This window comes from Bubalus kerabau, chromosome X (assembly GCF_029407905.1).
Source record: "Bubalus kerabau isolate K-KA32 ecotype Philippines breed swamp buffalo chromosome X, PCC_UOA_SB_1v2, whole genome shotgun sequence".
Classification (NCBI taxonomy): domain Eukaryota; kingdom Metazoa; phylum Chordata; class Mammalia; order Artiodactyla; family Bovidae; genus Bubalus; species Bubalus kerabau.
In genome coordinates, this window is record NC_073647.1 from 97,130,502 (window position 1) to 97,157,806 (window position 27,305).

A 27,305-nucleotide genomic window follows, 5' to 3' on the forward strand; every position below is an offset into this window, starting at 1 on the left:
AAACTGAACCAGGAAGAAATAGAAAATCTTAACAGACCTATCACAAGCATAGAAATCGAAACTGTAATCAGAAATCTTCCAACAAACAAAAGCCCAGGACCAGACGGCTTCACAGCTGAATTCTACCAAAAATTTAGAGAAGAGCTAACACCTATCCTACTCAAACTCTTCCAGAAAATTGCAGAGGAATGTGAACTTCCAAACTCATTCTTTGAGGCCACCATCACCCTAATACCAAAACGAGACAAAGATACCACAAAAAAAGAAAACTACAGGCAAATATCACTGATGAACATAGATGCAAAAATCTTTAACAAAGTTCTAGCAAACAGAATCCAACAACATATTAAAAAGATCATGCATCATGACCAAGTGGGCTTTATCCCAGGGATGCAAGGATTCTTCAATATTTGCAAATCAATCAATGTAATACACCACATTAACAAATTAAAAGATTAAAAGCCATATGATTTTCTCAGTAGATGCAGAGAAAGCCTTTGACAAAATTCAACATCCATTTATGATTAAAAAAAAAAAACCTTCAGAAAGCAGGAATAGAAGGAACATACCTCAACATAATAAAAGCTATATATGACCAACCCACAGCAAACATTATCCTCAATGGTGAAAAATTGAAAGCAGTTCCCCTAAAGTCAGGAACAAGAAAAGGGTGCCCACTCTCACCACTACTATTCAACATAGTTTTGGAAGTTTTAGCCATAGCAATCAGAGAAGAAAAAGAAATGAATCCAGATTGGAAAAGAAGAAGTAAAACTCTTACTGTTTGCAGATGACATGATCCTTTACATAAAAGACCCTAAAGACTCCACCAGAAGATTACTAGAGCTAATCAATGAATGTAGTAAATTTTCAGGATATAAAATTAACACACAGAAATCCCTTGCATTCCTATACACTAACAATGAGAAAACAGAAAGAGACATTAAGGAAACAATTCCATTCACCATTGCAATGAACATAATTAAATACTTAGGGATATATCTACCTAAAGAAATAAAAGACCTATATATAGAAAACTATAAAACACTGATGAAAGAAATCAAAGAGGAAACAAATAGATGGAGAAATATACCGTGTTCTTGGAGCGCAGGAATCAACATAGTGAAAATGAGTATACTACCCAAAGCAATCTATAAATTCAATGCAATCCCTATCAAGCTACCAATGGTATTTCTCACAGAACTAGAACAAATAATTTCATAATTTGTATGGAAATACAAAAAACCTCGAATAGCCAAAGTAATCTTGAGAAAGAAGAATGGCACTGGAGGGATCAACTTGCCCTACTTCAGGCTATACTACAAAGCTACAGTCATCAAGACAGTATGGTACTGGCACAAAGACAGAAACATAGATCAATGGAACAAAATAGAAAGCCCAGAGATAAATCCACGCAACTATGGACACCTTATCTTTGACAAAGAAGACAAGAATATACAATGTAGAAAAGACAATCTCTTTAAGAAGTGCTGGGAAAACTGGTCAACCACTTGTAAAAGAATGAAACTAGAATACTTTCTAACACCATACACAAAAAATAAACTCAAAATGGACTAAAGATCTAAATGTAAGACCAGAAACTATAAAACTCCTAGAGGAAAACATAGGCAAAACATTCTGATATAAATCACAGCAGGATCCTCTATGACCCACCTCCCAGAGTAAAGGAAATAAAAGCAAAAATAAACAAATGGGACCTAATTAAGCCTAAAAGCTTTTGCACAATGAAGGAAACTATAAGCAAGGTGAAAAGAGCCTTCAGAATGGGAGAAAATAGCAGCAAACGAAGCAACTGACAAAGAATTAATCTCAAAAATATACAAAGAACTCCTTCAGCTCAGTTCCAGAAGAATAAGTGACCAAATCAAAAAATGAGCCAAAGAACTAAATGACATTTCTCCAAAGAAGACATACAGATGGCTAACACATGAAAAGATGCTCAGCATCACTCATTATCAGAGAAATGCAAATCAAAACCACAGTGAGGTACCAATCTCATGCCAGTCAGAATGGCTGCTATCCAAAAGTCTACAAATAGTAAATGCTGGAGAGGGTACAGAGAAAAAGAAACCCTCTTACACTGTTGGAGGGAATGCAAACTAGTACAGCCACTATGGAGAACAGTATGGAGATTCCTTCAAAAACTGGAAGTAGAACTGCCATACAACCCAGCAATTCCACTGCTGGGTATACACACCGAGGAAACAAGAATTGGAAGAGACACATGTACCTCAATGTTCATTGCAGCACTGTTTATAATAAGCTAGGACATGGAAGCAATCTAGATGTCCATTGGCAGATAAATGGATAAGAAAGCTGTGGTATATATACACAATGGAATATTATTCAGCTATTAAAAAGAATGCATTTGAATCAGTTCTAATGAGGTGGATGAAACCAGAGCCTATTATACAGAGTGAAGTAAGTCAGAAAGAATAACACCAATACAGTAGATTAACATGCATATATATGGAATTTAGAAAGATGGCAATGATGATCCTATATGCGAGACAGCGAAAGAGACACAGATGTAAAGAACAGACTTTTGCACTCTGTGGGAGAAGGCGAGGGTGGGATGATTGAGGGAATAGTATTGAAACATGTATATTATCATATGTGAAATAGATCACCAGTCCAGGTTCAGTGCATGAGAGAGAGTGCTCAGGGCTGGTGCACTGGGATGACCCTGAGGAATGGGATGGGGAGGAAGGTGGGAGGGGTGTTCAGGATGGGGAACACATGTACACCCATGGCTGATTCATGTGAATGTATGGCAAAAACCACTACAATATTATAAAGTAATTAGCCTCCAATTAAAATAAAAAAAAAAAAAAAGAAAGAGAAAGCGGAAAATACAGCCAAAGAGATTTATTCTCAAAACTTAAGATCACATGGAACTTGCCTTGCTAGATTTTGGGCTTGCTTGGGACCTATCACTCTGTCCTTCTTGCCTTTTTCCCTTTTGGAGCAGGAATGTCTATCTTATGCATGTCCCATCATTGTATTTTGGAAGCACATAACTTGTTTGTTTTCACAGGTTGACAGCTAGAGAACAATTTTGCCTCCATATAATTTGTACCGTGAGTCTCAACCATATTTGATTTAGATATTTAGATAAAATTTGAACTTTTAACCTAAGAGTTAACGCTGGAATGAGTTAAGACTTGTAGGGCTGTGGAAATTGAATTAATATATTTTATATAAAAGAAAGATGTGGATTTTGTCAAGCATGGTATGGGATGTAACAGGCTGAATGTAACTCCCCCAGATTCATTTTGAAAGCTTATCCTCAATATGATGGTACCAGGAAGTAGAACCTTTGGGAAGTGATTAGATCATGAGGATGGAGCCCTCATGAATGGGATTAGTGCCCTCATAAAAGGGATCCCAGAGAAATTTCTAGCCCACTTTTCATCTTATTAGGATACAATGAAAAGTTAGTAGTTTATAAGCCAGAAGATGGCATGCTCCAGAACCCAAACATGCTGGCAGTCTAATATTGGTCTTCTAACTTCCACAACTATGAGAAATTTCTATTTTTATACACCATCCTATCTATGTTATTTTGTTATAGCATCCAAAAATAAGTATATTATTTTCTTAAAAATAACTACTGCTTGCCTGTCAATTGGGCTTCCTAATCAATAACCTCAGATATGCAGATGACACCACCCTTATGGCAGAAAGTGAAGAGGAACTCAAAAGCCTCTTGATGAAAATGAAAGTGGAGAGTGAAAATGTTGGCTTAAAGCTCAATATTCAGAAAACAAATATCATGGCATCTGGTCCCATCACTTCATGGGAAATAGATGGAGAAACAGTGGAAACAGTGTCAGACTTTATTTTTTTGGGCTCCAAAATCACTGCAGATGGTGACTGCAGCCATGAAATTAAAAGACGCTTACTCCTTGGAAGGAAAGTCATGACCAACCTAGATAGCATATTCAAAAGCAGAGACATTACTTTGCCAACAAAGGTTCGTCTAGTCAAGGCTATGGTTTCTTCTGTGGTCATGTATGGATGTGAGAGTTGGACTGTGACGAAGGCTGAGTGCCGAAGAATTGATGCTTTTGAACTGTGGTGTTGGAGAAGACTCTTGAGAGTCCCTTGGACTGCAAGGAGATCCAACCAGTCCATTCTGAAGGAGATCGGCCCTGGGATTTCTTTGGAAGGAATGATGCTAATGCTGAAACTCCAGTACTTTGGCCACCTCATGGGAAGAGTTGACTCATTGGAAAAGACTCTGATGCTGGGAGGGATTGGGGACAAGAGGAGAAGGGGACGACAGAGGATGAGATGGCTGGATGGCACCACTGACTCGATCTACGTGAGTCTCAGTGAACTCCGGGAGTTGGTGATGGACAGGGAGGCCTGGTGTGCTGCGATTCATGGGGTCACAAAGAGTGGGACACGACCGAGCGACTGATCTGATCTGATCTGAATGGTGCTAGTGGTAAAGAACCCACCTGCCAATGCTCTTTGGAGACTGAGAAGCAATGTTCAAGATCCTACTGGGAAGCTATTGTTGGGAAAGAACAGTTGTTTGGAAAGTGGAAAGAGGAGAGTTTTCCATGCCCTCTAATGTGCCAGCACTACTGTCTCTGAGTCAGTACATCTTCTTTTTTACTGGAAAACTGGTAAAACTACAGTTACTTTTACTGTATGGAATGGAATGGAATTTGGAGTTGAGCTTTTAGATTTCACATTACATGTGAAAAGGGTTTTGCAGTTCTTTCCATAAGTGATTTTTCATGATTGTTGCAAGAGTTCAGTCAGTCAGTCAGTCAGTTCAGTCACTCAGTCATGTCCGACTCTGCGACCCCATGAGCTGCAGCACGCTGGGCCTCCCTGTCCATCACCAACTCCCAGAGTTTATCCAAACTCATGTCCATTGAGTCAGTGATGCCATCTAACCATCTCATCCTCTGCCATCCCCTTCTCGTCCTGCCTTCAATCTTTCCCAGCATCAGGGTCTTTTCAAATGAGTCAGCTCTTCGCATCAGGTGGCCAAAATATTGGAGCTTCAGCTTCAACATCAGTCCTTCCAGTGAACACCCAGGACTAATCTCCTTTAGGATGGACTGGTTTCATCTCCTTGCAGTTCAAGGGACTCTCAAGAATCTTCTACAACACCACAGTAATCAGTAGCATTAACCCCATTGTAGTTACCACGTGAGCAACGGAGATGGTAATGATTTCTAGGTAAAGTCTGAAGCTTCTCTGAACAGTTTCTTCCTTTGTTGATCAGCCTTTAGGTCTCACAGTCTATATATAACAGACAAGTGAGAGGGAGTATCTGACTGCCCTCTGACATTTGTCACTGCTTTAGAGCATGACATGTATACTTTCAACTGGCATTGCCTGACCTTTTCTCTACCTCTATGGCCCAGTAACTAGAGGAAATTCTAAGTATTTAGGTAGTGTGTGTCTGCTTCAGGTTTGAGGTTTAGTTATTGGCTATGAGGTCTTGAAAAAATTACTTGAGTCTCTGTTTTCCTCATTTGTAGAGAGTATAATCTACTTCCAAGAATTGCAAGAAGTAAATCATATAAATAAATATATCAGAGGGTTTATATAAATCCTTTTTCTCAGTGTCCGGTGATCCTACTAGGAAGGTGGAGAACCTAATTTTTTGAGAAAGATGTTAGTTTGAAATTATTGCCTGAGTTTACTACAAAATGAAAAGGTAAAAAAAGTCAATGTTTAAAGGGACCTTAGGAAGCATCTAGTTCAGTTAATCTTAATATAGCTTTGTATCAGAATTACCTGGAAAGCATGTTGATCCAGAGTCTCAGGACCCATCTTAGATGAAATGAATCAGTTTGTTTATTTATGTGTGGAGAAAGAAAAGGCAGTGTTTTCAAGTCTCAGACTGCAAATCAAATTTCTAATCTCATCATTGTAATATATTTGTCAAAAGTCCTTTGCAGACCAAGCAGATTGATTTAAAATCAAACTTTCAAGTAGAAGTTCCATCAGCCACCCATTACTGCTGTATAGGAGCACAGGACTCAGGAAGTTCTACATTGTCTATTCCCCCTAGCCCCCACACTTATATTCAACGTGAATATTATTAATTGCTAACAACTCACAGGTAATCATAAACCTGATTGGGATAAAGCAGGGCTTAAGAAATAGTCTCTTGAGGATATTTTTTAGTGTTTTTCTATAAAATCAGTTAGACCATCTTTTTAGATTGTGAAGGTCAGTTGTTTTAGGGTCCTGAAATTCAGCTATCCTAAAAGAAGAGGGATGCCCTAAATGAAAAAAAAAAATTAATATAAAAGTTAAAATTATTTAAATTTTATTTTTATTGAAGTATAGTTGATTTACAGTGTTGTGTTAATTTCTGGTATACAGCAAAGGATTGTGTTATATGTGTGTGTATATATATATATGTATATATATATAATCTTTTTCATATTCTTTTCCATTATGGTTTATTATAAGAAATTCAGTATATTGACAGTTCCCTGTTGTATACAGTAGGACCTTGTCGTTTAATGCAAAAGTTTCTATTACAGAAAAGAGATGTGAATTGAACCCTGAGGGTCCAGTGATTTCTAAGTGGTCAGTAGTAGACATTTATTTTTGATTACATAGTGTCACTCATTGGAGTTACTTGAAGCTCTCAAGGTAGGATGCTAGTCCTCTAGACGACATTGTCCACAGTCCTGGCAGTCTTTCCTATAAGGGCATATATGAATTGAACATTTTACCAGACTTCCTTAACTCAGATAGTGGTTTTTCCAGGGAAAATTTTAGCCCAATGCATGGTCTGCTATGGTGGCAAGCACTTAGAGATTTATATCAAGTCATCAGATTTTAGTTCATAGATCTTCTTCAGATCATGGGGAAAGGATCAATTGCATGGTGACCTGGAATCCTTATAGGGATCTGGATCATCAAGTCTCAGGTCTCTCTGATTCCAGGTCAGATGAGAAGGGGAAATTTAGGATTGCTAGTTTGGAGGATTATAACTAGATATTGAAAGAAATAGAAGGGATTGAAGATTTGCTAAATATAAGTTGGGTAAAGTAACAGGATCCAGTTCAATTTACAGATGGATACCAAAACTGTTTTTTTTTTTTTTTCTCAAAAGGGGAGCAAGTCATTTAAATCTCAACCAGACAAGTGTGAGTGTGCATCCTTATAGGTTACCCTCCACTAACAAGAGGTGCAAATGTTCAGCTAGCTCAAAGACAAAGAATAGGGCAAACTTCTGATAATCCAAAAGGATGTGATCTAGACAATGCATCATTTTCCATTGAAACACAGAAGATCTCCCTTTTGATGAAAGTTAATCTCAAAGAAAAAATATTCTTGATTAAAAAATAAGGCTGGTCTCATTAGATTTGGTCTAACTATTTGTAGTTGCAACAAGGATAATCATTTGCTATATGGGTCTGTTTAAGTTTGCATTACTGAAAGTTTTCAAGAATTGTAGATTGGATTTTTTAAATATAAATTTATTTATTTTAATTGGAGGCTAATTACTTTACAATATTGTATTGGTCTTGCCATACATCAACATGAATCTGCCACGGGTGTACATGTGTTCCCCATCCTGAACCCCCCTTGCACCACCCTCCCCATACCATTTCAGCTGCAGAACCTAAAAATTTGAGTGAGTTCTTCTCTAGATAGGCAAAATATCCTGAAGTTGTCAGTTCTGCTAGGAAGAGACTTTCCTTACTCAACTATAAGGCCAGGAACTCTGCAAAGCAGGTATTAACCTGGTTTTCCCAAGAGGGCTTTGAATCTTTGTTGGCCCCATAGTCAACCTTGCTCATTAAAAGCATCTGGTCATATCCACTTCAATGAGCATCATATCAGATATGTCATTGCAGGTAAGGCCTTGGTTGCTTAAACTAATGTTTCAAATCATTTTCTAATAATAAAGAGGACAGACACTAATTTAGCCTATGTAAATAATGATCAGATCAGATCAGATCAGTCGCTCAGCCCTGTCCGACTCTTTGTGACCCCATGAATCACAGCACTCTGGGCCTCCCGGTCCATCACCAACTCCCAGAGTTCATCTAGACTCACGTCCATTGAGTCAGTGGTGCCATCCAGCCATCTCATCCTCTGTTGTCCCCTTCTCCTCTTGTCCCCAATCCCTCCCAGCATCAGAGTCTTTTCCAATGAGTCAACTCTTCCCATGAGGTGGCCAAAGTACTGGAGTTTCAGCATTAGCATCATCCCTTCCAAAGAAATCCCAGGGCCGATCTCCTTCAGAATGGACTGGTTGGATCTCCTTGCAGTCCAAGGGACTCTCAAGAGTCTTCTCCAACACCACAGTTGAAAAGCATCAATTCTTCGGCACTCAGCCTTCTTCACAGTCCAACTCTCACATCCATACATGACCACTGGAAAAACCATAGCCTTGACTAGACGAACCTTTGTTGGCAAAGTAATGTCTCTGCTTTTTAATATGCTATCTAGGTTGGTCATAACTTTCCTTCCAAGGAGTAAGCGTCTTTTAATTTCATGGCTGCAGTCACCATCTGTAGTGATTTTGGAGCCCAGAAAAATAAAGTCTGACACTGTTTCCACTGTTTCCCCATCTATTTCCCATGAAGTGATGGGACTGGAGGCCATGATCTTCGTTTTCTGAATGTTGAGCTTTAAGCCAACTTTTTCACTCTCCACTTTCACTTTCATCAAGAGGCTTTTGAGTTCCTCTTCACTTTCTGCCATAAGGGTGGTGTCATCTGCATATCTGAGGTTATTGATATTTCTCCTGGCAATCTTGATTCCAGCTTGTGTTTCTTCCAGTCCAGTGTTTCTCATGATGTACTCTGCATATAAGTTAAATAAGCAGGGTGACAATATACAGCCTTGACGTACTCCTTTTTCTATTTGGAACCAGTCTGTTGTTCCATGTCCAGTTTTAGCTGTTGCTTCCTGACCTGCATACAAACTTCTCAAGAAGCAGGTCAGGTGGTCTGGTATTCCCATCTCTTTCAGAATTTTCCACAGTTTATTGTGATCCACACAGTCAAAGGCTTTGGCATAGTCAATAAAGCAGAAATAGATGCTTTTCTGGAACTCTCTTGCTTTTCCCATGATCCAGCCGATGTTGGCAATTTGATCTCTGGTTCCTCTGCCTTTTCTAAAACCAACTTGAACATCAGGAAGTTCACGGTTCACATATTGCTGAAGCCTTGCTTGGAGAATTTTGAGCATTACTTTACTACCGTGTGAGATGAGTGCAATTGTGCGGTAGTTTGAGCATTCTTTGGCATTGCCTTTCTTTGGGATTGGAATGAAAACTGACATTTTCCAGTCCTGTGGCCACTTGTGAGTTTTCCAAATTTGCTGGCATATTGAGTGCAGCACTTTCACAGCATCATCTTTCAGGATTTGGAATAGCTCAACTGGAATTCTATCACCTCCACTAGTTTTGTTCGTAGTGATGTCTTCTAAGGCCCACTTGACTTCACATTCCAGGATGTCTGGCTCTAGGTCAGTAATCACACCATCACGATTATCTGGCTTGTGAAGATCTTTTTTTGTACAGTTCTTCTGTGTATTCTTGCCACCTCTTCTTAATATCTTCTGCTTCTGTTAGGTCCATACCATTTCTGTCCTTTATCGAGCCCATCTTTGTATGAAATGTTCCTTTGATATCTCTGATTTTCTTGAAGAGATCCCTAGTCTTTCCCATTCTGTTGTTTTCCTCTATTTCTTTGCATTGATTGCTGAAGAAGGCTTTCTTATCTCTTCTTGCTATTCTTTGGAACTCTGCATTCAGATGTTTATATCTCTCCTTTCCTCCTTTGCTTTTCTCTTCTGTTCTTTTTACAGCTATTTGTAGGGCCTCCTCAGAGAGCCATTTTGCTTTTTTGCATTTCTTTTTCTTGGGGATGGTCTTGATCCCTGTCTTCTGTACAATGTCACGAGCCTCATTCCATAGTTCATCAGGCACGCTATCTATCAGATCTAGTCCCTTAAATCTATTTCTCACTTCCACTGTATAATCATAAGGGATTTGATTTAAGTCATACCTGAATGGTCTAGTGGTTTTCCCTTCTTTCTTCAATTTAAGTCTGAATTTGGCAATAAGGAGTTCATGATCTGAGCCACAGTCAGCTCCTGGTCTTGTTTTTCCTGACTGTATAGAACTTCTCCATCTTCTCCATGATGTTGACATCACCAGATGGTCAACACCGAAATCAGATTGATTATATTCTTTGCAGCCAAAGATGGAGAAGCTCTATATAGTCAGTAAATAATGATACTGTTGTGTAAATCAGAGTATTTAATTTCAGTTTCTCAATCCTGGAGAGAATTTGGCAGAGATAATTTGACTTACAAATGTAATTTCCAGGTGAAAGTCATATCATTCCCACTTACAATAGAATAATTTAAGTTGTTATGAGTTATAATATTACTCATTGTACTCATATATTATAATTTACCAAATCTATATCTGTAGTTACAGAATAAGAGAAATGTGTTCCTTTATATATTCAAAAATAGAACTTTATAGCTTCAGTATTCCCATGGACAGAGGAGACTGGTGGGCTACGGCCCCATGGGATCACAAGTATGCGACATGACTTAGCAACTAAGTCACAGCCACATCAGTAATATTCTAGATGAAACCCTCAGTCATCCTTCATTAATTCATTCAGTCCTATGTAGTTCTTGTTTTACTAAACCTTGCATTAGCAAACCCATAAATTCATCTGATCCTCTATTAGAGTTCTTAGAATCCTGACTCAGTTCAGTGGTATGATCTCAAAGTATTTTAGAGGGTTCTTTCAGAAGCCTGTACACAAAAGGATTGGTATAGTCCTTTTCTTTGGGGTTCTGAGAAAGTCCTTCTTTGTTAAGGACTCTGGCCTGTAAACAATTGCAAGTGCTTTCAGGGATGTATTAGATTAAAATATAAAGTTATATCTATAGATGAAGAAAAGATTCTCATAGCTGTGGATAACTTTCCACTAGGCATTTTCAAAATTGAGAGATGTGATGAGTGTTCATTATAAGAATAATAATGCAACAGACAAGGACTTGTGACTATTTCTGTAATATACAGAACAAATAAAGTCAATCCAAAAAAAGGTTTTGAACAAAATATTTATTAACATAATAATTTCTATCTCCAAGGAAGGGTGGATGTTATATCTAATTTATAAAATGGATGAATATAATCTTTAGAAAAAAATCTTCAGGTACAAGGTAATAATAATGGTATAATATACCAACCATATAGTTAGAATATACCACAAATACATTAAAAATATCATGCAAAGAGAATCGATAATCTGGGGTAGTCCTAAGCATCTCTATATTAATAAGATTCCGACAGTAAGAGAAATGAGTCCCCAGTTGAAACCACTGATTTGAAGACACTAAATTCAAATTAAAGAATTAACATTACATTAAAGTTAACATTAAAAAAATAGATTACAGCTGATAAGACTATACTGTTTTCTAGTATTAGGCAGGGAGAAGGAAATGGCAACCTACTCCAGTATTCTTGTCTGGAGAATTCTGTGGACAGAGGAGCCTGGAGGGCTGCTGTCCATAGGGTCGCACAGAGTTGGACATGACTGAAATGACTTAGCAGCAGCAGCAGTATCAGACAAGGAAGCACCAAGAAACATATCATAGACAATGAGAGCATTGACAATTTTCTAGGAACTTCCTGTACAGCATATAGTGTCTGAAATATGTGTAATAAAACATTTTACCCACACACATTTAACCCAGGGTAGGCTAAGCATTTCTTTGATTTGACAGTGCTTCCTATGCAACTCAAATGATAAAATCAAAAGTACCCAAACTGTGCACTGGCCAGTTTAAAAAGGTCGTTGTATGCAAACTGTTGTCATAGGGAAAACCTTCATTAATGAGGAATATTTTAAGGAAAACAAAGGATACTTAGGGGTATTATAGAGGCAGGTAAAAAAGAAAGTCATCTGTGAGTCTTAAGGTAGTCATGAGGAAAGATGGAGATAGGTCTTGTATGTGAGGGCAGGATGGTCCTTTGTGGTTTGTCCTTTTTCAGAACATGAAAGGGTATTTCATTTTTTTTGTTGTTGTTTTAATTTTATTTTATTTTTAAACTTTACAATATTGTATTAGTTTTGCCAAATATCAAAATTGTCCTGGAGCCCAGAGCTCAGCATAAGTTCAATGTTGTCAGTGTTCTAGGATTCACAGTGCAGGGCATAACCCAGAGTCCTTTCAAAAGTGCCAGCTCTCAGGGCCCTCTTAATTCCCATGGTGGTGTTGACTGAAGATGACACCTTTGCAGAATGAGGAGACTGCAAAGCATGAGTGTCACCCTCTCTAATCCTCATGCTACGCTTCCCACCTGACTTACCTGTGGACTGCTGCTTAGGTGACAGCTAGGGATGAGTAAGTGGTTTAAAACAATGCCAACATATCACTGGTTGTGGATGGGGAGATCAGGTGAAGACAATGTCAGTTTCTCAGGAACATCCTTCAAGAGGCTCAGGCTTCAGGCCTGTCTGCCATTCACTCCTGCATCATCATAAAGGTCACATAGATTTTTTTTTAAAGATACATTTATTTATTTATTTTGCTGCATTGGGTCTTAATTGCAGCATGCAGGACGGTCATTGCATCATGTGGGATCTTTCTTTGTGGTGCATGGGCTCTCTAGTTGTGGTGAGCAAGCTTGGTAGTTGTGGTGCACTGGCTTAGTTGCTCTGCAGCATGTGGTACTTTAGTTCCCTGACCAGGGATCAGACCCACATCCCTTGCATTGCAAGGTGGATTCTTAACCACATGACCACCAAGGAAGTCCCCACATAGACTCTTGTAATTGCACACTCTCGTCTTTCCTCTCTATCCTGTGCTTGCCACCATCTTATATCCCTGGTAATAACACTTCTAACACCTTGGCTCACTGGTTCTCTGTGAAGAGTTGATAAGAGTTAGGCATATGGTCCTTTAGTTGGCTGGATATGGGTAAAGATTTTGACTTATCCATTTATTAAATAAGTGATCTTCAGTTCAGTTCAGTCGCTCAGTCGTGTGTGACTCTTTGCCACCCCATGAATCGCAGCACGCCAGGCCTCCCTGTCCATCACAAACTCTTGGAGTTCACTCAAACTCAAGTCCATCAAGTCCGTGATGCCATCCAGCCATCTCATCCTCTGGCGTCCCCTTCTCCTCTTGCCCCCAATCCCTCCCAGCATCAGAGTCTTTTCCAATGAGTCAACTCTTCCCATGAGGTGGCCAAAGTACTGGAGTTTCAGCTTTAGCATCATTCCTTCCAAAGAAATCCCAGGGCTGATCTCCTTCAGAATGGACTGGTTGGATCTCCTTGCAGCCCAAGGGACTCTCAAGAGTCTTCTCCAACACCACATTTCAAAAGCATCAATTCTTCGGTGCTCAGCCTTCTCCACAGTCCAACTCTCACATCCATACATGACCACAGGAAAAACCATAGACTTGCCTAGATGGACCTTTGTTGGCAAAGTAATGTCTCTGCTTTTGAATATGCTATCTAGGTTGGTCATAACTTTCCTTCCAAGGAGTAAGTGTCTTTTAATTTCATGGCTGCAGTCATCATCTGCAGTGATTTTGGAGCCCAGAAAAATAAAGTCTGACACTGTTTCCACTGTTTCGCCATCTATTTCCCATGAAGTGATGGGACTGGAGGCCATGATCTTCGTTTTCTGAATGTTGAGCTTTAAGCCAACTTTTTCACTCTCCACTTTCACTTTCATCAAGAGGCTTTTGAGTTCCTCTTCACTTTCTGCCATGAGGGTGGTGTCATCTTGCGTATCTGAGGTTATTGATATTTCTCCTGGCAATCTTGATTCCAGCTTGTGTTTCTTCCAGTCCAGCATTTCTCATGATGTACTCTGCATATAAGTTAAATAAACAGGGTGACAATATACAGCCTTGATGTACTCCTTTTCCTATTTGGAACCAGTCTGTTGTTCCATGTCCAGTTCTAACTGTTGCTTCCTGACCTGCATACAAATTTCTCAAGAGGCAGGCCAGGTGGTCTGGTATTCCCATCTCTTTCAGATTTTCCACAGTTTATTGTGATCCACACAGTCAAAGGCTTTGGCATAGTCAATAAAGCAGAAATAGACGTTTTTCTGGAACTCTCTTGCTTTTTCCGCGATCCAGCAGATGTTGGCAATTTGACTTCTGGTTCCTCTGCCTTTTCTAAAACCAGCTTGAACCAGCTTCAGTATTGCTGAAGCCTGACTTTGAGAATTTTGAGCATTACTTTACTAGCATGTGAGGTGAGTACAATTGTGTGGTAGTTTGAGCATTCTTTGGCATTGCCTTTCTTTGGGATTGGAATGAAAACTAATCTTTTGGAGTCCTTTGGCCACTGCTGAGTTTTCCAAATTTGCTGGCATATTGAGTGCAGCACTTTCACAGCATCATCTTTCAGGATTTGAAATAGCTCAACTGGAATCCCATCCCCTCCACTAGCTTTGTTCGTAGTGATGCTTTCTAAGGCCCACTTGACTTCACATTCCAGGATGTCTGGCTCTAGGTGAGTGATCACACCATCATGATTATCTTGGTTGTGAAGATCTTTTTTGTACAGTTCTTCTGTGTATTCTTGCCACCTCTTCTTAGTATCTTCTGCTTCTGTTAGGTCCATACCATTTCTGTCTTTTATCGAGCCCATCTTTGCATGAAATGTTCCCTTGGTATCTCTAATTTTCTTGAAGAGATCTCTAGTCCTTCCCATTCTGTTGTTTTCCTCTATTTCTTTGCATTGATCACCGAGGAAGGCTTTCTTATCTTTTTTTGCTATTTGTTGGAACTCTGCATTCACATGCTTATATCTGTCCTTTTCTCCTTTGCTTTTCGCTTCTCTTCTTTTCACAGCTAATTGCAAGGCCTTCCCAGAGAACCATTTTGCTTTTCTTTTCCATAGGGATGGTCTTGATCCCTGTCTCCTGTACAGTGTCACAAACCTCATTCCATAGTTCATCAGGCACTCTATCTATCAGATCTAGGCCCTTAAATCTATTTGTCACTTCCACTGTATAATCATAAGGGATTTGATTTAGGTCATACCTGAATGGTCTAGTGATTTTCTCTACTTTCTTCAATTTAAGTCTGAATTTGGTACTAAGGAGTTCATGATCTGAGCCACAGTCAGCTCCCGGTCTTGTTTTTGTTGACTGTATAGAGCTTCTCCATCTTTGGTTGCAAAGAATATAATCAATCTGATTTCAGTGTTGACCATCTGGTGATATCCATATGTAGAGTCTTCTCTTGTCTTGTTGAAAGAGGGTGTTTGCTATGACCAGTGCATTTTCTTGTCAAAACTCTATTAGTCTTTGCCCTGCTTCATTCCGTATTCCAAGGCCAAATTTGCCTGTTACTCCAGGTGTTTCTTGACTTCCTACTTTTGCATTCCAGTCCCCTATAGTGAAAAGGACATCTTTTTTGGGTGTTAATTCTAAAAGGTCTTGTAGGTCTTCATAGAGCTGTTCAACTTCAGCTTCTTCAGCATTACTGGTTGGGGTATAGACTTGGATTACTGTGATATTGAATGGTTTGCCTTGGAAATGAATAGAGATCATTTTGTTGTTTTTGAGATTGCATCCAAGTACTGCATTTCAGACTCTTTTGTTGACCACGATGGCTGCTCCATTTCTTCTGAGGGATTCCTGCCCGCAGTAGTAGATATAATGGTCATCTGAGTTACATTCACCCATTCCAGTCCATTTCAGTTCGCTAATTCCTAGAATGTCGACATTCACTCTTGCTATCTATTGTTTGACCACTTCCAATTTGCCTTGATTCATGGACCTGACATTCCAGGTTTCTATGCAATATTGCTCTTTACAGCAAAAGACCTTGCTTCTATCACCAGTCACATCCACAGCTGGGTATTCTTTTTGCTTTGGCTCCATCCCTTCATTCTTTCTGGAGTTATTTCTCCACTGATCTCCAGTAGCATATTGGGCACCTACTGTCCTGGGGAGTTCCTCTTTCAGTATCCTGTCATTTTACCTTTTCATACTGTTCATGGGTTTCTCAAGGCAAGAATACTGAAGTGGTTTGCCATTCCCTTCTCCAGTGGACCACATTCTGTCAGATCTCTCCTTAGTTTTCATTTAAAAAATGAAGATTGAATTTATTGGAATTTGTGTATTATAATAGAAATATGGAAATAGAGAAAATGAATATTAAAGGCTTCATTTCCTGAGTATCTACTATGTGTAAAAAGTTTTGCATATATTATCTGATTTTCAGAGCAATTCTTAAGAGATTGAAACTAAGTTAAGGAAATTTTTTCAGATGACATGGTGTTATACGTTGAAAGATGCCACCAGTAAACTACTAGAGCTCATGAAAGAATTTGGTAAACTTGAAGGATACAATACTAATATACAGAACTCTGTTATGTTTCCATATACTACCAACCAATTATCAGAAAGAGAAATGAAGGAAATAATTCCAATGAAACTATTGCATCAAACTATTGGTCTTCTGCAACACCACAGTTCTAAAGAATCAATTCTTTGGGGCTCAGATTTCTTTATTGTCCAATTTTCACATCCATTCGTGACTACTGGAAAAACCTTAGCTTTGATTAGATGGATCTTTGTCAGCAAAGTAATGTTTCTGCTTTGTAATATGCTGTCTAAGTGGGTCATGGATTTTCTTCCAAGGAGCAAGTGCCTTTTAATTTCATGGCTACAGTCACCATGTGCAGTGATTTTTGTGCCCAAGAAAATAGTCTGTCACTGTTTCCATTGTTTCCCCATCTGTTTGCCGTGAAGTGATAGGACCAGATACCATGGTCTTAGTTTTAGAATGTTGAGTTTTAAGCTAACTATTTCACTCTCCTCTTTCACTTTCATCAAGAGGATCTTCAGTTCCTCTTCAATTTCTATAGTAAGGGTGGCGTCATCTGTGTATCTGAGGTTACTGACATTTCCTCCGGCAATCTTGATTCCAGCTTGTGCTTCAGTAAGCCCGGCATTTCACATGATACACTCTGCATGGATGATAAATAAGCAGGCTGACAATATACAGCCTTAACATGCTCCTTTCCCAATTTGAAACTAGTCTGTTGTTCCATGGCCAGTTCCAACTGTTGCTTCTTGACCTGCATACAGATTTCTCAGGAGGTTGGTAAGGTGGCCTGGTATTCCCATCTTTTGAAGAATTTTCCACAGTTTGTTGTGATCTACATAGTCAAAGGATTTGGCATAATCATTAAAGAAGAAGTAGATGTTTCTCTGTAATTCTCTTGCTTTTTCTATGATCCAACAGATGGTGGCAATTTGATCTCTTGTTCCTCTACCTTTTCTAAATCCATTGAATATCTGGAAGTTCATGGTTCACATTCTGTTGAAGCCTCGCTTGGAGAATTTTGAGCATTACTTTGCTAGCATGTGAGATGAGTGCAATTGTGTGGTAATTTGAACATTCTTTGGCATTGCCATTCTCTGGGATTGGAATGAAAACTGACCATTTTCAGTTCTGTTGCCAGTGTTGTTTTCCAAATTTGCTAGCATATTGAGTGCAGCATTTTAACAGCATCATCTTTTAGGGTTTGAATTAGCTCAACTGGCAGTCCATCACCTCCAGTAGCTTTGTTCATAGTGATGCTTCCCAAGGCCCACTTGCCTTTGCATTCCAGGATGTCTGGCTCTAGGTGAATGATCACACCATCGTGGTTATCTGGGTCATGAAGATCTTTTTTCTATAGTTCTTCTGTGTATTCTTGCCACATCTTCTTAATATTTCCAGCTTCTGTTAGGTCCATACCATTTCCGTCCTTTACTGTGCCCATCTTTGTATGAATGTTCCCTTGGTATCTCTAATTTTCTTGAAGAGATCTCTAGTCTTTCCCATTCCATTGTTTTCCTCTACTGTCTTTGCACTGATCATAGAAGAAGGCTTTCTTATCTTTCTTTGTTATTCTTTGAAACTGCATTCAAATGGGTATATCTTTCCTTTTTTGCTTTGCCTTTAGCTTCTCTTATTTTCTCAGCTATTTTAAGGTCTCCTCAGACAACCATTTTGCCTTTTTGCATTTGTTTTACTTGGGGATGGTCTTGAGCACTGCCTCCTGTACAATGTCATAAACCTCTGTCCATAGTTCTTCAGGCACTCTGTCTATCAGATCTTGAATGTATTGAATCTAATAGAATCCCTTGAATCTATTTGTCTCTTCCAGTGTATAATCGTAAGGGATTTGGTTTAGGTCATACTTGAATGGTCTAGTGGTTTTCCCTCCTTTCTTAAATTTAAGTCTGAATTTTGCAATAAGGAGTTCGTGATCTGAGCCATAGTCAGCTCCTGATCTTTTTTTTTTTTTTTTTTTGCTGACTGTATAGAGCTTCTCTGTTTGGTTGCAAAGAATATAATCAATCTGATTTCAGTATTGACCATCTGATGATGTCCATGTGTAGAGTCTTCTCTAGTGTTGTTGGAAGAAGTTGTTTGCTGTTACCAATTTGTTCTCTTGGTAAGACTCTGTTAGCCTTTGCCTTGCTTCATTTTGTACTGGTCCATTTTGTGGATCATAAAAAACTGGAAAATTCTTAAAGAGATGGAAATACTAACCAGTTTACCTGCCTCCTGAGAAACCTGTATGCAGATCAAGTATCAATGGTTAGAACCAGACAAGGAACAGCAGACTGGTTCCTAATTAGGAAAGGAGTATGTCAAGGCTGTGTCTTGTCACCCTGCTTATTTAACTTCTATGCAGAATGCATCATGTGAAATGTTAGGCTACATGAATCACAAGCTGGTATCAAGATTGCAGAGAATCATATCAATAACTTCAGATATGCCGATGATACCACCCTAATGATAGAAAATGAAGAGGAACTTAAAAGCCTCTTGATGATGGTGAAAGAGAAGCGTGTAAAAGCTGGCTTAAACTCAGCATTTAAAATCTAAGATCATGGCCTCTGGTCTCTTCACTTCATGGCAAACAGATTGTGAAAAAATGGAAACTGTGGTAGATTTTATTTTCTTGGCCTCCAAAATCCCTGTGGATGGTGACTAAAGCCATGAAATTAAAAGACATTTGCTCCTCGGAAGAAAAAGTATGACAAACCTAAACGGCACATTAAAAAGCAGTGACATCACTTTGTTGACAAAAGTCTGTATAGTCAAAGCATTGTTTTTTCCAGTAATCATGTAAGGATGTTAGATTTGGACCACAAAGAAGGCTGAGTGCTTAAGAATTGATGCTTTCAATCTGTGATACTGATGAAGACTCTTGAGAGTTCCTTGGACAGCAAGGACATCAAACCAGTCAATCCTAAAGGAAATCAACCCTGAATATTCATTGGTAGGAATGAAGCTGAAGCTTAAGTCCTTTGGCCACCTGATGAGAAGAGCCATCTCATTGAAAAGACCCTGATGCTGGTCAAAATTGAAGAGAAATGGAAAAGAGGGCCAGGATGAGGTGGGTGTACAGTATCATCGACTCAATGGACATGAGTTAGAGCAAACTCCAGGAGTGAGTAAAGGCTAGGGAAGCTTGATGTGCTGCAGTCCATGGGGTTGCAAAGAGTCAGACATACTAAACGACTGAGCAACAAACATCAGTGAATAAAACAGTCAACAATATTTGTATAGAAATGTTTGTTTGGATGTTTTTTCAGTTCTTTTGCGAATATTCCCAGGCATGGAATTGCTGAATCATATGATAACTATATGTTTAACTTTTATTTATTTTTTTTAGCACTTGTCAAAGTCACTTTAATCATACAGAATGTTATATGTCAACTATATATCAATAAAACTGCAGGTAAAAGCTGAGGTAGGAACATTTCCCCAAGAAAAGAGAAGGAAAAAGGAAATCAGTATTGAATTGAATAGGTACTGAACTTTTCTTCTTTTGTCCTTAGATTTGACACCTTCATGTAGTGGTGCCATTGGGTTGTGGCACCGGTTTCTACCTCTTTTCCCTTAACCTCTGCCCACTTGCCTATCAAGTACCATAATTAATTTGGTTTATCTTTTATTCTGTCCTTTCAGCTGAATCCTTCAAAGAATTTGCTGAATTGCTCAACGAAGTAGAAAACGAGAGGATGATGATGGTAGGTCATTAACACTTGGCCTGGAGCCAAGATCATGGCTGACTTTGGACATTTTTTTCTGTCCTCATTGGTTGGAGTGTTGCTTTTTTGTTTGAGTTTCTGTCTCATTACTACCTGGGTACTATAAAGACTGGAATTTGATTTGATTATTCTATCTCAAGTTCCCATTCTGAGAGTTTAAAGGGAAATCACTCTATTCATTTCAGTGAGATAAGACTTGAGAGGACATTAAATTTGGCTGTAGAACATATTGACAAAAAATGTGGTCTTTAGTGTTGTTAAATTATCTATTTGTGTTTATCTGCTTTTAGAAATAATGAGTTTATATTTATATGTTTACATTTAAACATATGATAGTTTTTTTATATCTATGTGATAACTTTTTCCCTTACATTTAAAATCTCATTCATTAATATTAATAGACTTGTTATTTAGAGCACATTTAGTTTTGTAGAAAAATTGAGTGAAAATACAGAGATTTCATATACAGTTGCCCTTTGAACATGTGTTTGAGCTCTGTGAGTCCACTTATATGTAGGCACTTTTCAATGAATACTACAGTACTACATGATGTGACTTTGGTTGAATCTATGGGTACAGAACCTCAGATACTGGAGGACTGACTGTAAAGCTATATGCAGAGTTTTGACTGCACAGGGTTGGGGCTTATGCCCTTAACACTTGCACTGTTCAAAGGTAAACTGTACTCCATTTCTCCTTGCCATCACTCCCCATATAGTTTCCCTTATTAACATCTTGCATGTGTGGTTTCCCTTATTATTAACAACTTGCAACACAATATTATTAGCTCAAGTCCATAGTTACTTTAGGGTTCAATTTTTGTGTTGAATATTTTATCACTTTTGACAAATGCTTAATAACATATATAGTACATCAAAGTTTCATCATACAGAATATTTTCACTGCCCTAAAAATCTCCTGTGATTCCCCCTACCTTTTCTGACACCCAAACCGCTGACAAACACTTATCTTTTTACTGTGTTTTGCCTTTTCTAGAATGTCATATAATTGGAGTTGTATAATATAGCTTTTTCAGATTGCCTTCTTTGACTTAGCAACATGCATTTAAAGTTCCTCTATGTCTTTTCATGGCTTTATAACTCGTTTTTTTTGTCAATGAATAATATGTATGCGTATATTATAGTATATATTCCATTATATGGATGTGCCATGGTTTCTTCATCGTTTCACCTTATGAAGAATATATTGGTTACTCCCAAGTTTTGGCAATTATGAAAAAACTTCCATACACATCTGTGTACAGATTTTTATGTGGATATAAATTTTCAGCTCTTTCCAGTAAATTCTAAGGGATACAATTTCTAGATTGTGTGATGAGTAGGTCTAGATTTGTAAAAAACGGCCAAACTGTTTTCCAAAGTGGCTGTACCATTTTGCAATCTCACCAGCCATGAATGACAGTTCTCGTTGCTGCACATCATTGCAAGCTTTTGATGTTGGCTGTGATTTGGATTTCACCCACTCTAATATGTATTTTCGTTGTTGTTTAGTTGCTAAGTCATGTTCAGCTCTTTGTGACTCCATGGACTGCAGCGTGCCAGACTTCCCTGTCCTTTACTATCTCCTGGAGTTTGCCCAAACTCATGTCCATTGAGTCGATGATGCTATCTAACTATTTCATCTTCTGTTGCCCCCTTCTTCTGCTTTCAAAATTTCCCAGCATTAAGTTCTTTTCCAACGAGTTGGCTCTTTGCATTGGGTGGCCAAAGTATTGGAGCTTGAACTTCAGCCTCAGTCTTTCCAGTGAATATTCAGGGTTGATTTCCTTTATGATTAACTGCAAGGTTTGATCTCTTTGCAGCCCAAAGGACTCTGAAGAGTCTTCTCCAGGACTAGAATTTGAAGGTATTAATTCTTCAGCACTCTTCCTTCTTTATGGTCCAAATGTCACATCTGTACATTACTACTGGAAAAGCCATAGCTTTGGCTATACAGATTTCTGTTGGCAAAGTGAAGTTGCTGATTTTTAGTACACTGTCTAGGTTTATCATAGCTTTCTTTCCAAAGACCAAGTGTCTTTTAATTTCATGGCTGTAATCACCACCCACAGTTATTTTGGAGCCAAAGAAAATAAAATCTGTCACTGCTTCTACTTTTCTCTCTTCTATTTGCCAGCAAGTGATGGGACCAGATGCCATGATCTTAGTGTTTTGAATGTTGAGTTTTAAGCCAGCTTTTCACTCTCCTCTTTTACCCTCATCAAGAATCTCTTTAATTCCTCTTCAGTTTTTGCCATTGGTGGTATCATCTGCATATTTGAGGTCATTGATATTTCTCCCAACAATCTTGATTCTAATTTGTGTTTTATCCAGTCTAGCATTTCGCATGAGGTACTCTGCATACATGTTAAATAAGCAGGGTGACAATATACAGCCTTGAGATACTCTTTTCCCAGTGTTGAACCAGTCCATTTTTCTATGTCTGGTTCTAATTGTTGCTTCTTGACCTGCATACCAGTTTCTCATGAGACAGGTTAGGTGGTCTGGTATTCCCATCTCTTTAAGAATTTTCCATGGTTTGTTGTTGTCCACACAGTCGAAGACTTTCGTGTAGTCAATGAAGCAGAAGTAGGTATTATTCTGGACTTCCCTTGCTTTCTTTATGATCCAGCAAATGTTGACAATTCAATCTGTGGTTCCTCTGCCTTTTGTAAATCCAGTTTGTACATCTGGAAGTTCTCGGTTCACATACTGCTGAAGCTTAGCTTGAAGGATTTTGATCATTACCTAGCTAACATGTGAAATGAGTGTAATTGTACATTAGTTTGAACGTTCTTTAGCATTGCCCTTCTTTGCAATTGGAATGAAAATTGACCTTTTCCAGTAGTCTTGTGGCCACTGGTAGGTTTTCCAAATTTGCTGACATATTGAATGCAGCACTTTAACAGCATCATTGTTCAGGATTTAAGATAGCTCAGCTGTAATTCCATTGCTTCCACTAGGATTGTTCGTAGTAATGCTTCCTGAGGCCACTTGATTTCACACTCCAAGATGTGTGGCTCTGAGTGAGTGACCACACCATTGTGGTTATCTGGGTCATTAAGACTTTTTTTTAAATAGTTTTTCTGTGTATTCCTGTTACCTTTTCTTAATGTCTTCTGCTTCTGTTAGGTACTTATCGTTTCTGTTGTTTATCATGCCCATCCTCATATGAAATGTTCCTTTGTGTATAATAGTATATGTTTGCTGTTGTAATTTGCTTTTTCTTGATGACATTTGATTTGGAACATATTTGCATATGCTTATTTGCTGTCTATACATCATCTTTCATGAGGGACGTGTTCACATCTTTTGCCTACTTCTTGAAAGTGAAAGTCTCTCAGTAGTGTTCTACTCTTTGTCTTAATTGTTTTCTTTGCTATTGTTAAGTTTTAAGGTTTCTTTGTATATTTTGGATGTCAGTCCTTTATCAGAAATGTTCTTTGCACAAAATATTCCAGTCTGTGGCTTATCTTTTCATTTTTTAAGAAAGTCTTTTGCAGAGCAGAAGTTTTGAATTTGAATGAAGCCCATTTTATCAGGTCTTTCATCAATCATGCTTTTGGGGTTGTATCTAAAAAGGCATTACCAAACAAAAACTCATCTATATGGTTTCATTTGTTATTTTGTAAGGCTGCCCTAAGGCTCAGTGGGTAGAGTATCTGCCTGTAATACAGGAAATACAGGAGATGCATGTTCAAACCCTGGGTTGGGAAATTGCCCTGGAGGAGGAAATGGTAACCCATGCCAATATTCTTGCCTGAAAAATTCCACGTGTTGAGGAGCCTCATGGGCTACAATCCAAAGGGTCACAGAGAATTGGACACACTTGTGCACTGGCACAAGATCTTGTAGGAGTTTTATGTTATACATTTAGGTCTATGATCTCTTTTGAACTAATTCTTTTTTTGTTTGCTTTCTTTTTTAAAAAATTGAAGGGTCATTGCTTTATATAACTTTATTTTCTGTTAAACATCAACAAGAATCAGCCGTAAGTATACCCACATCCCTTCCCTCACGGTTGTCCCTCCCATTTCCCTCCCAATCCCACCCTTCCAGATTGTACAGAGCCCCTGTTTGATATCCCTGAGCCATACAACAAATTCCCATTGGCTATCTATTTTACATATGGTATTGTAGGTTTCCATGTTACTCTTTTTATAAATCTCACCCTCTCCCTCCTCCCCTTCCCTCATGTCCATAAGTCTGTTCTCTATGTCTGTTTCTCCATTGCTGCCCTGCAAATAAATTAATCAGTACCATCTTTCTAGATTCCATATATATGCCTTAGTATATGATATTTATATTTCTCTTTCTGACTTACTTCACTCTGCTTAATAGGCTCTAGGTATGTCCACATTATTAGAACTGACTCAAATGCGTACCTTTTTACGGCTGAGTAATATTGCATCTGAATGCAGAGTTCCAAAGAATAGCAAGAAGAGATAAGAAAGCCTTCCTCAGTGATCAATGCAAAGAAATAGAGGAAAACAACAGAATGGGAAAGACTAGAGACCTCTTCAAGAAAATTAAAGATACGAAGAGAACATTTCATGCAAAGATGGGCTTGATAAAGGACAGAAATGGTATGGACCTAACAGAAGCAGAACAGATTAAGAAGAGGTGGCAAGAATACACAGAAGAACTGTACAAAAAAGATCTTCATGACCCAGATAATCATGATGGTTGTGATCACTCACCTAGAGCCAGATATCCTGGAATGTGAAGTCAAGTGGGCCTTAGAAAGCATCACTACGAACAAAACTAGTGGAGGTGATGGGATTCCAGTTGAGCTATTTCAAATCCTGAAAGATGATGCTGTGAAAGTGCTGCACTCAATATGCCAGCAAATTTGGAAAACTCAGCAGTGGCCACAGGACTGGAAAAGGTCAGTTTTCATTCCAATCCCAAAGAAAGGCAATGCCAAAGAATGCTCAAACTACCGCACAATTGCACTCATCTCACACGCTAGTAAAATAATGCTGAAAATTCTCCACGCCAGGCTTCAGCAATACGTGAACCGTGAACTTCCAGATGTTCAAGCTGGTTTTAGAAAAGGCAGAGCAACCAGAGGCCAAATTGCCAACATCCTCTGGATCATGGAAAAAGCAAGTGAGTTCCAGAAAAACATCTATTTCTGCTTTATTGACTATGCCAAAGCCTTTGACTGTGTGGATCACAATAAACTGTGGAAAATTCTGAAAGAGATGGGAATACCAGACCACCTGGCCTGCCTCTTGAGAAATTTGTATGCAGGTCAGGAAGCAACAGTTAGAACTGGATATGGAACAACAGACTGGTTCCAAATAGGAAAAGGAGTACATCAAGGCTGTATATTGTCACCCTGTTTATTTAACTTATATGCAGAGTACATCATGAGAAACGCTGGGCTGGAAGAAGCACAAGCTGGAATCAAGATTTCTGGGAGAAATATCAATAACCTCACATATGCAGATGACACCACCCTTATGGAAGAAAGTGAAGAGGAACTCAAAAGCCTCTTGATGAAGGTGAAAGAGGAGAGTGAAAAAGTTGGCTTAAAACTAAACTTTCAGAAAATGAAGATCATGTCATCCGGTCCTATCACTTCATGGGAAATAGATGGGGAAACAGTGGAAACAGTGTCAGACTTTATTTTTGGGGGCTCCAAAATCACTGCAGATGGTGACTTCAGTCATGAAATTAAAAGACGCTTACTCCTTGGAAGGAAAGTTATGACCAACCTAGATAGCATATTCAAAAGCAGAGACATTACTTTGACATCAAAGGTCCATCTCGTCAAGGCTATGGTTTTTCCTGTGGTCATGTATGGATGTGAGAGTTGGACTGTGAAGAAGGCTGAGCACCGAAGAATTGATGCTTTTGAACTGTGGTGTTGGAGAAGACTCTTGAGAGTCCCTTGGACTGCAAGGAGATCCAACCAGTCCATTCTGAAGGAGATCAGCCCTGGGATTTCTTTGGAAGGAATGATGGTAAAGCTGAATCTCCAGTACTTTGGCCACCTCATGGGAAGAGTTGACTCATTGGAAAAGACTCTGATGCTGGGAGGGATTGGGGGCAGGAGGAGAAGGGGATGACAGAGGATGAGATGGCTGGATGGCATCACTGACTCGATGGATGTGAGTCTGAGTGAACTCCGGGAGTTGGTAATGGACAGGTAGCCCTGGCTTGCTGCAATTCATGGGGTCACAAAGAGTCAGACATGACTGAGAGACTGAACTGAACTGAACTCAATATTCCATTGTATGTATGTACCGCAGCTTCTTAATATCAATGGGTATTTAGGTTGCTTCTGTGTTCTAGCTATTGTAAATTGTGGTGCAGTAAACATTGGGATACATGTGTCTTCTACAATTTTGGTTTCCTCAGGGTATATGCCTAGTAATGGGATTGCTGGGTCACATGGTGGTTTTTATTCTTGGTTTTTTAAGGAATGCCCATACTGTCTTCCATAGTGGCTGTATCAATCTGCATTTCTCCACACCCTCTCCAGCATTTATTCTTTATAGACTTTTTGATGATGACTAATCTGACTGGTGTGTGGTGGTATCTCATTGTTGTTTTGATTTCCATTTCTGTAATAACGAGTGATTTTTCTAGTTTATCTAAATTTCTCTAATTTCTCTCATTAGCATTTCTCTAATAATGAGAAATGCATTTGATTTGCATTTCTCTAATAACGAGTGATGTTGAGCATCTTTTCATGTCTTTATTAGCTATCTGTATGTCTTCTTTGGAGAAATGTCTCTCTAAAGAGACATGTCTCTTTAGAGACATTTTCCCACTTTTTGATTGGGCTATTTGTTTTTCTGGTATTGAGTTATATATGAGTTGATAGTATATTTTTGAAATTAATTCTTTGTCAGTTATTGCCTTTGCTATTATTTTCTCCCATTTTGGAGGGTTGTCTTTTCACCTTGTTTTTAGCTTCCTTTGCTCTACCAAAGCTTTTAAGTTTAATTAGGTCCCACTTGTTTACCTTTATTTTTATTTCTGTTACTCTAGGAGGTGGGTCATAGAAGATCTTGCTTTGATCACGTTGTCAAGTATTCTGCCTGTGTTTTCCTTTAAGAGTTTTATAGTTTCTGGTCTTACTTTTAGGTCTTTAATTCATTTTGAGTTTATCTTTGTGTATGGCATTCAAAAGTGTTCTAATTTCATTGTTTTACATGTAGCTGAACAGTTTTCCCAGCAGCACTTATTGAAGAGGCTCTCTTTG

At 38.6% G+C, this 27,305-nt stretch overlaps 1 protein-coding gene across 3 annotated transcripts in view; it reads left to right on the plus strand.

Moving 5' to 3' along the window:
• The window catches only part of OPHN1 (oligophrenin 1), a 692,544-nt gene that overhangs the window by 179,947 nt on the left and 485,292 nt on the right, over nt 1-27,305 (plus strand). For all 3 annotated transcript variants that reach the window (XM_055565218.1, XM_055565216.1, XM_055565219.1), the window contains exon 4: nt 20,005-20,066. In XM_055565218.1, the coding sequence (XP_055421193.1) occupies nt 20,005-20,066 (62 nt within the window). The remainder of the gene's footprint in view (nt 1-20,004; nt 20,067-27,305) is intronic.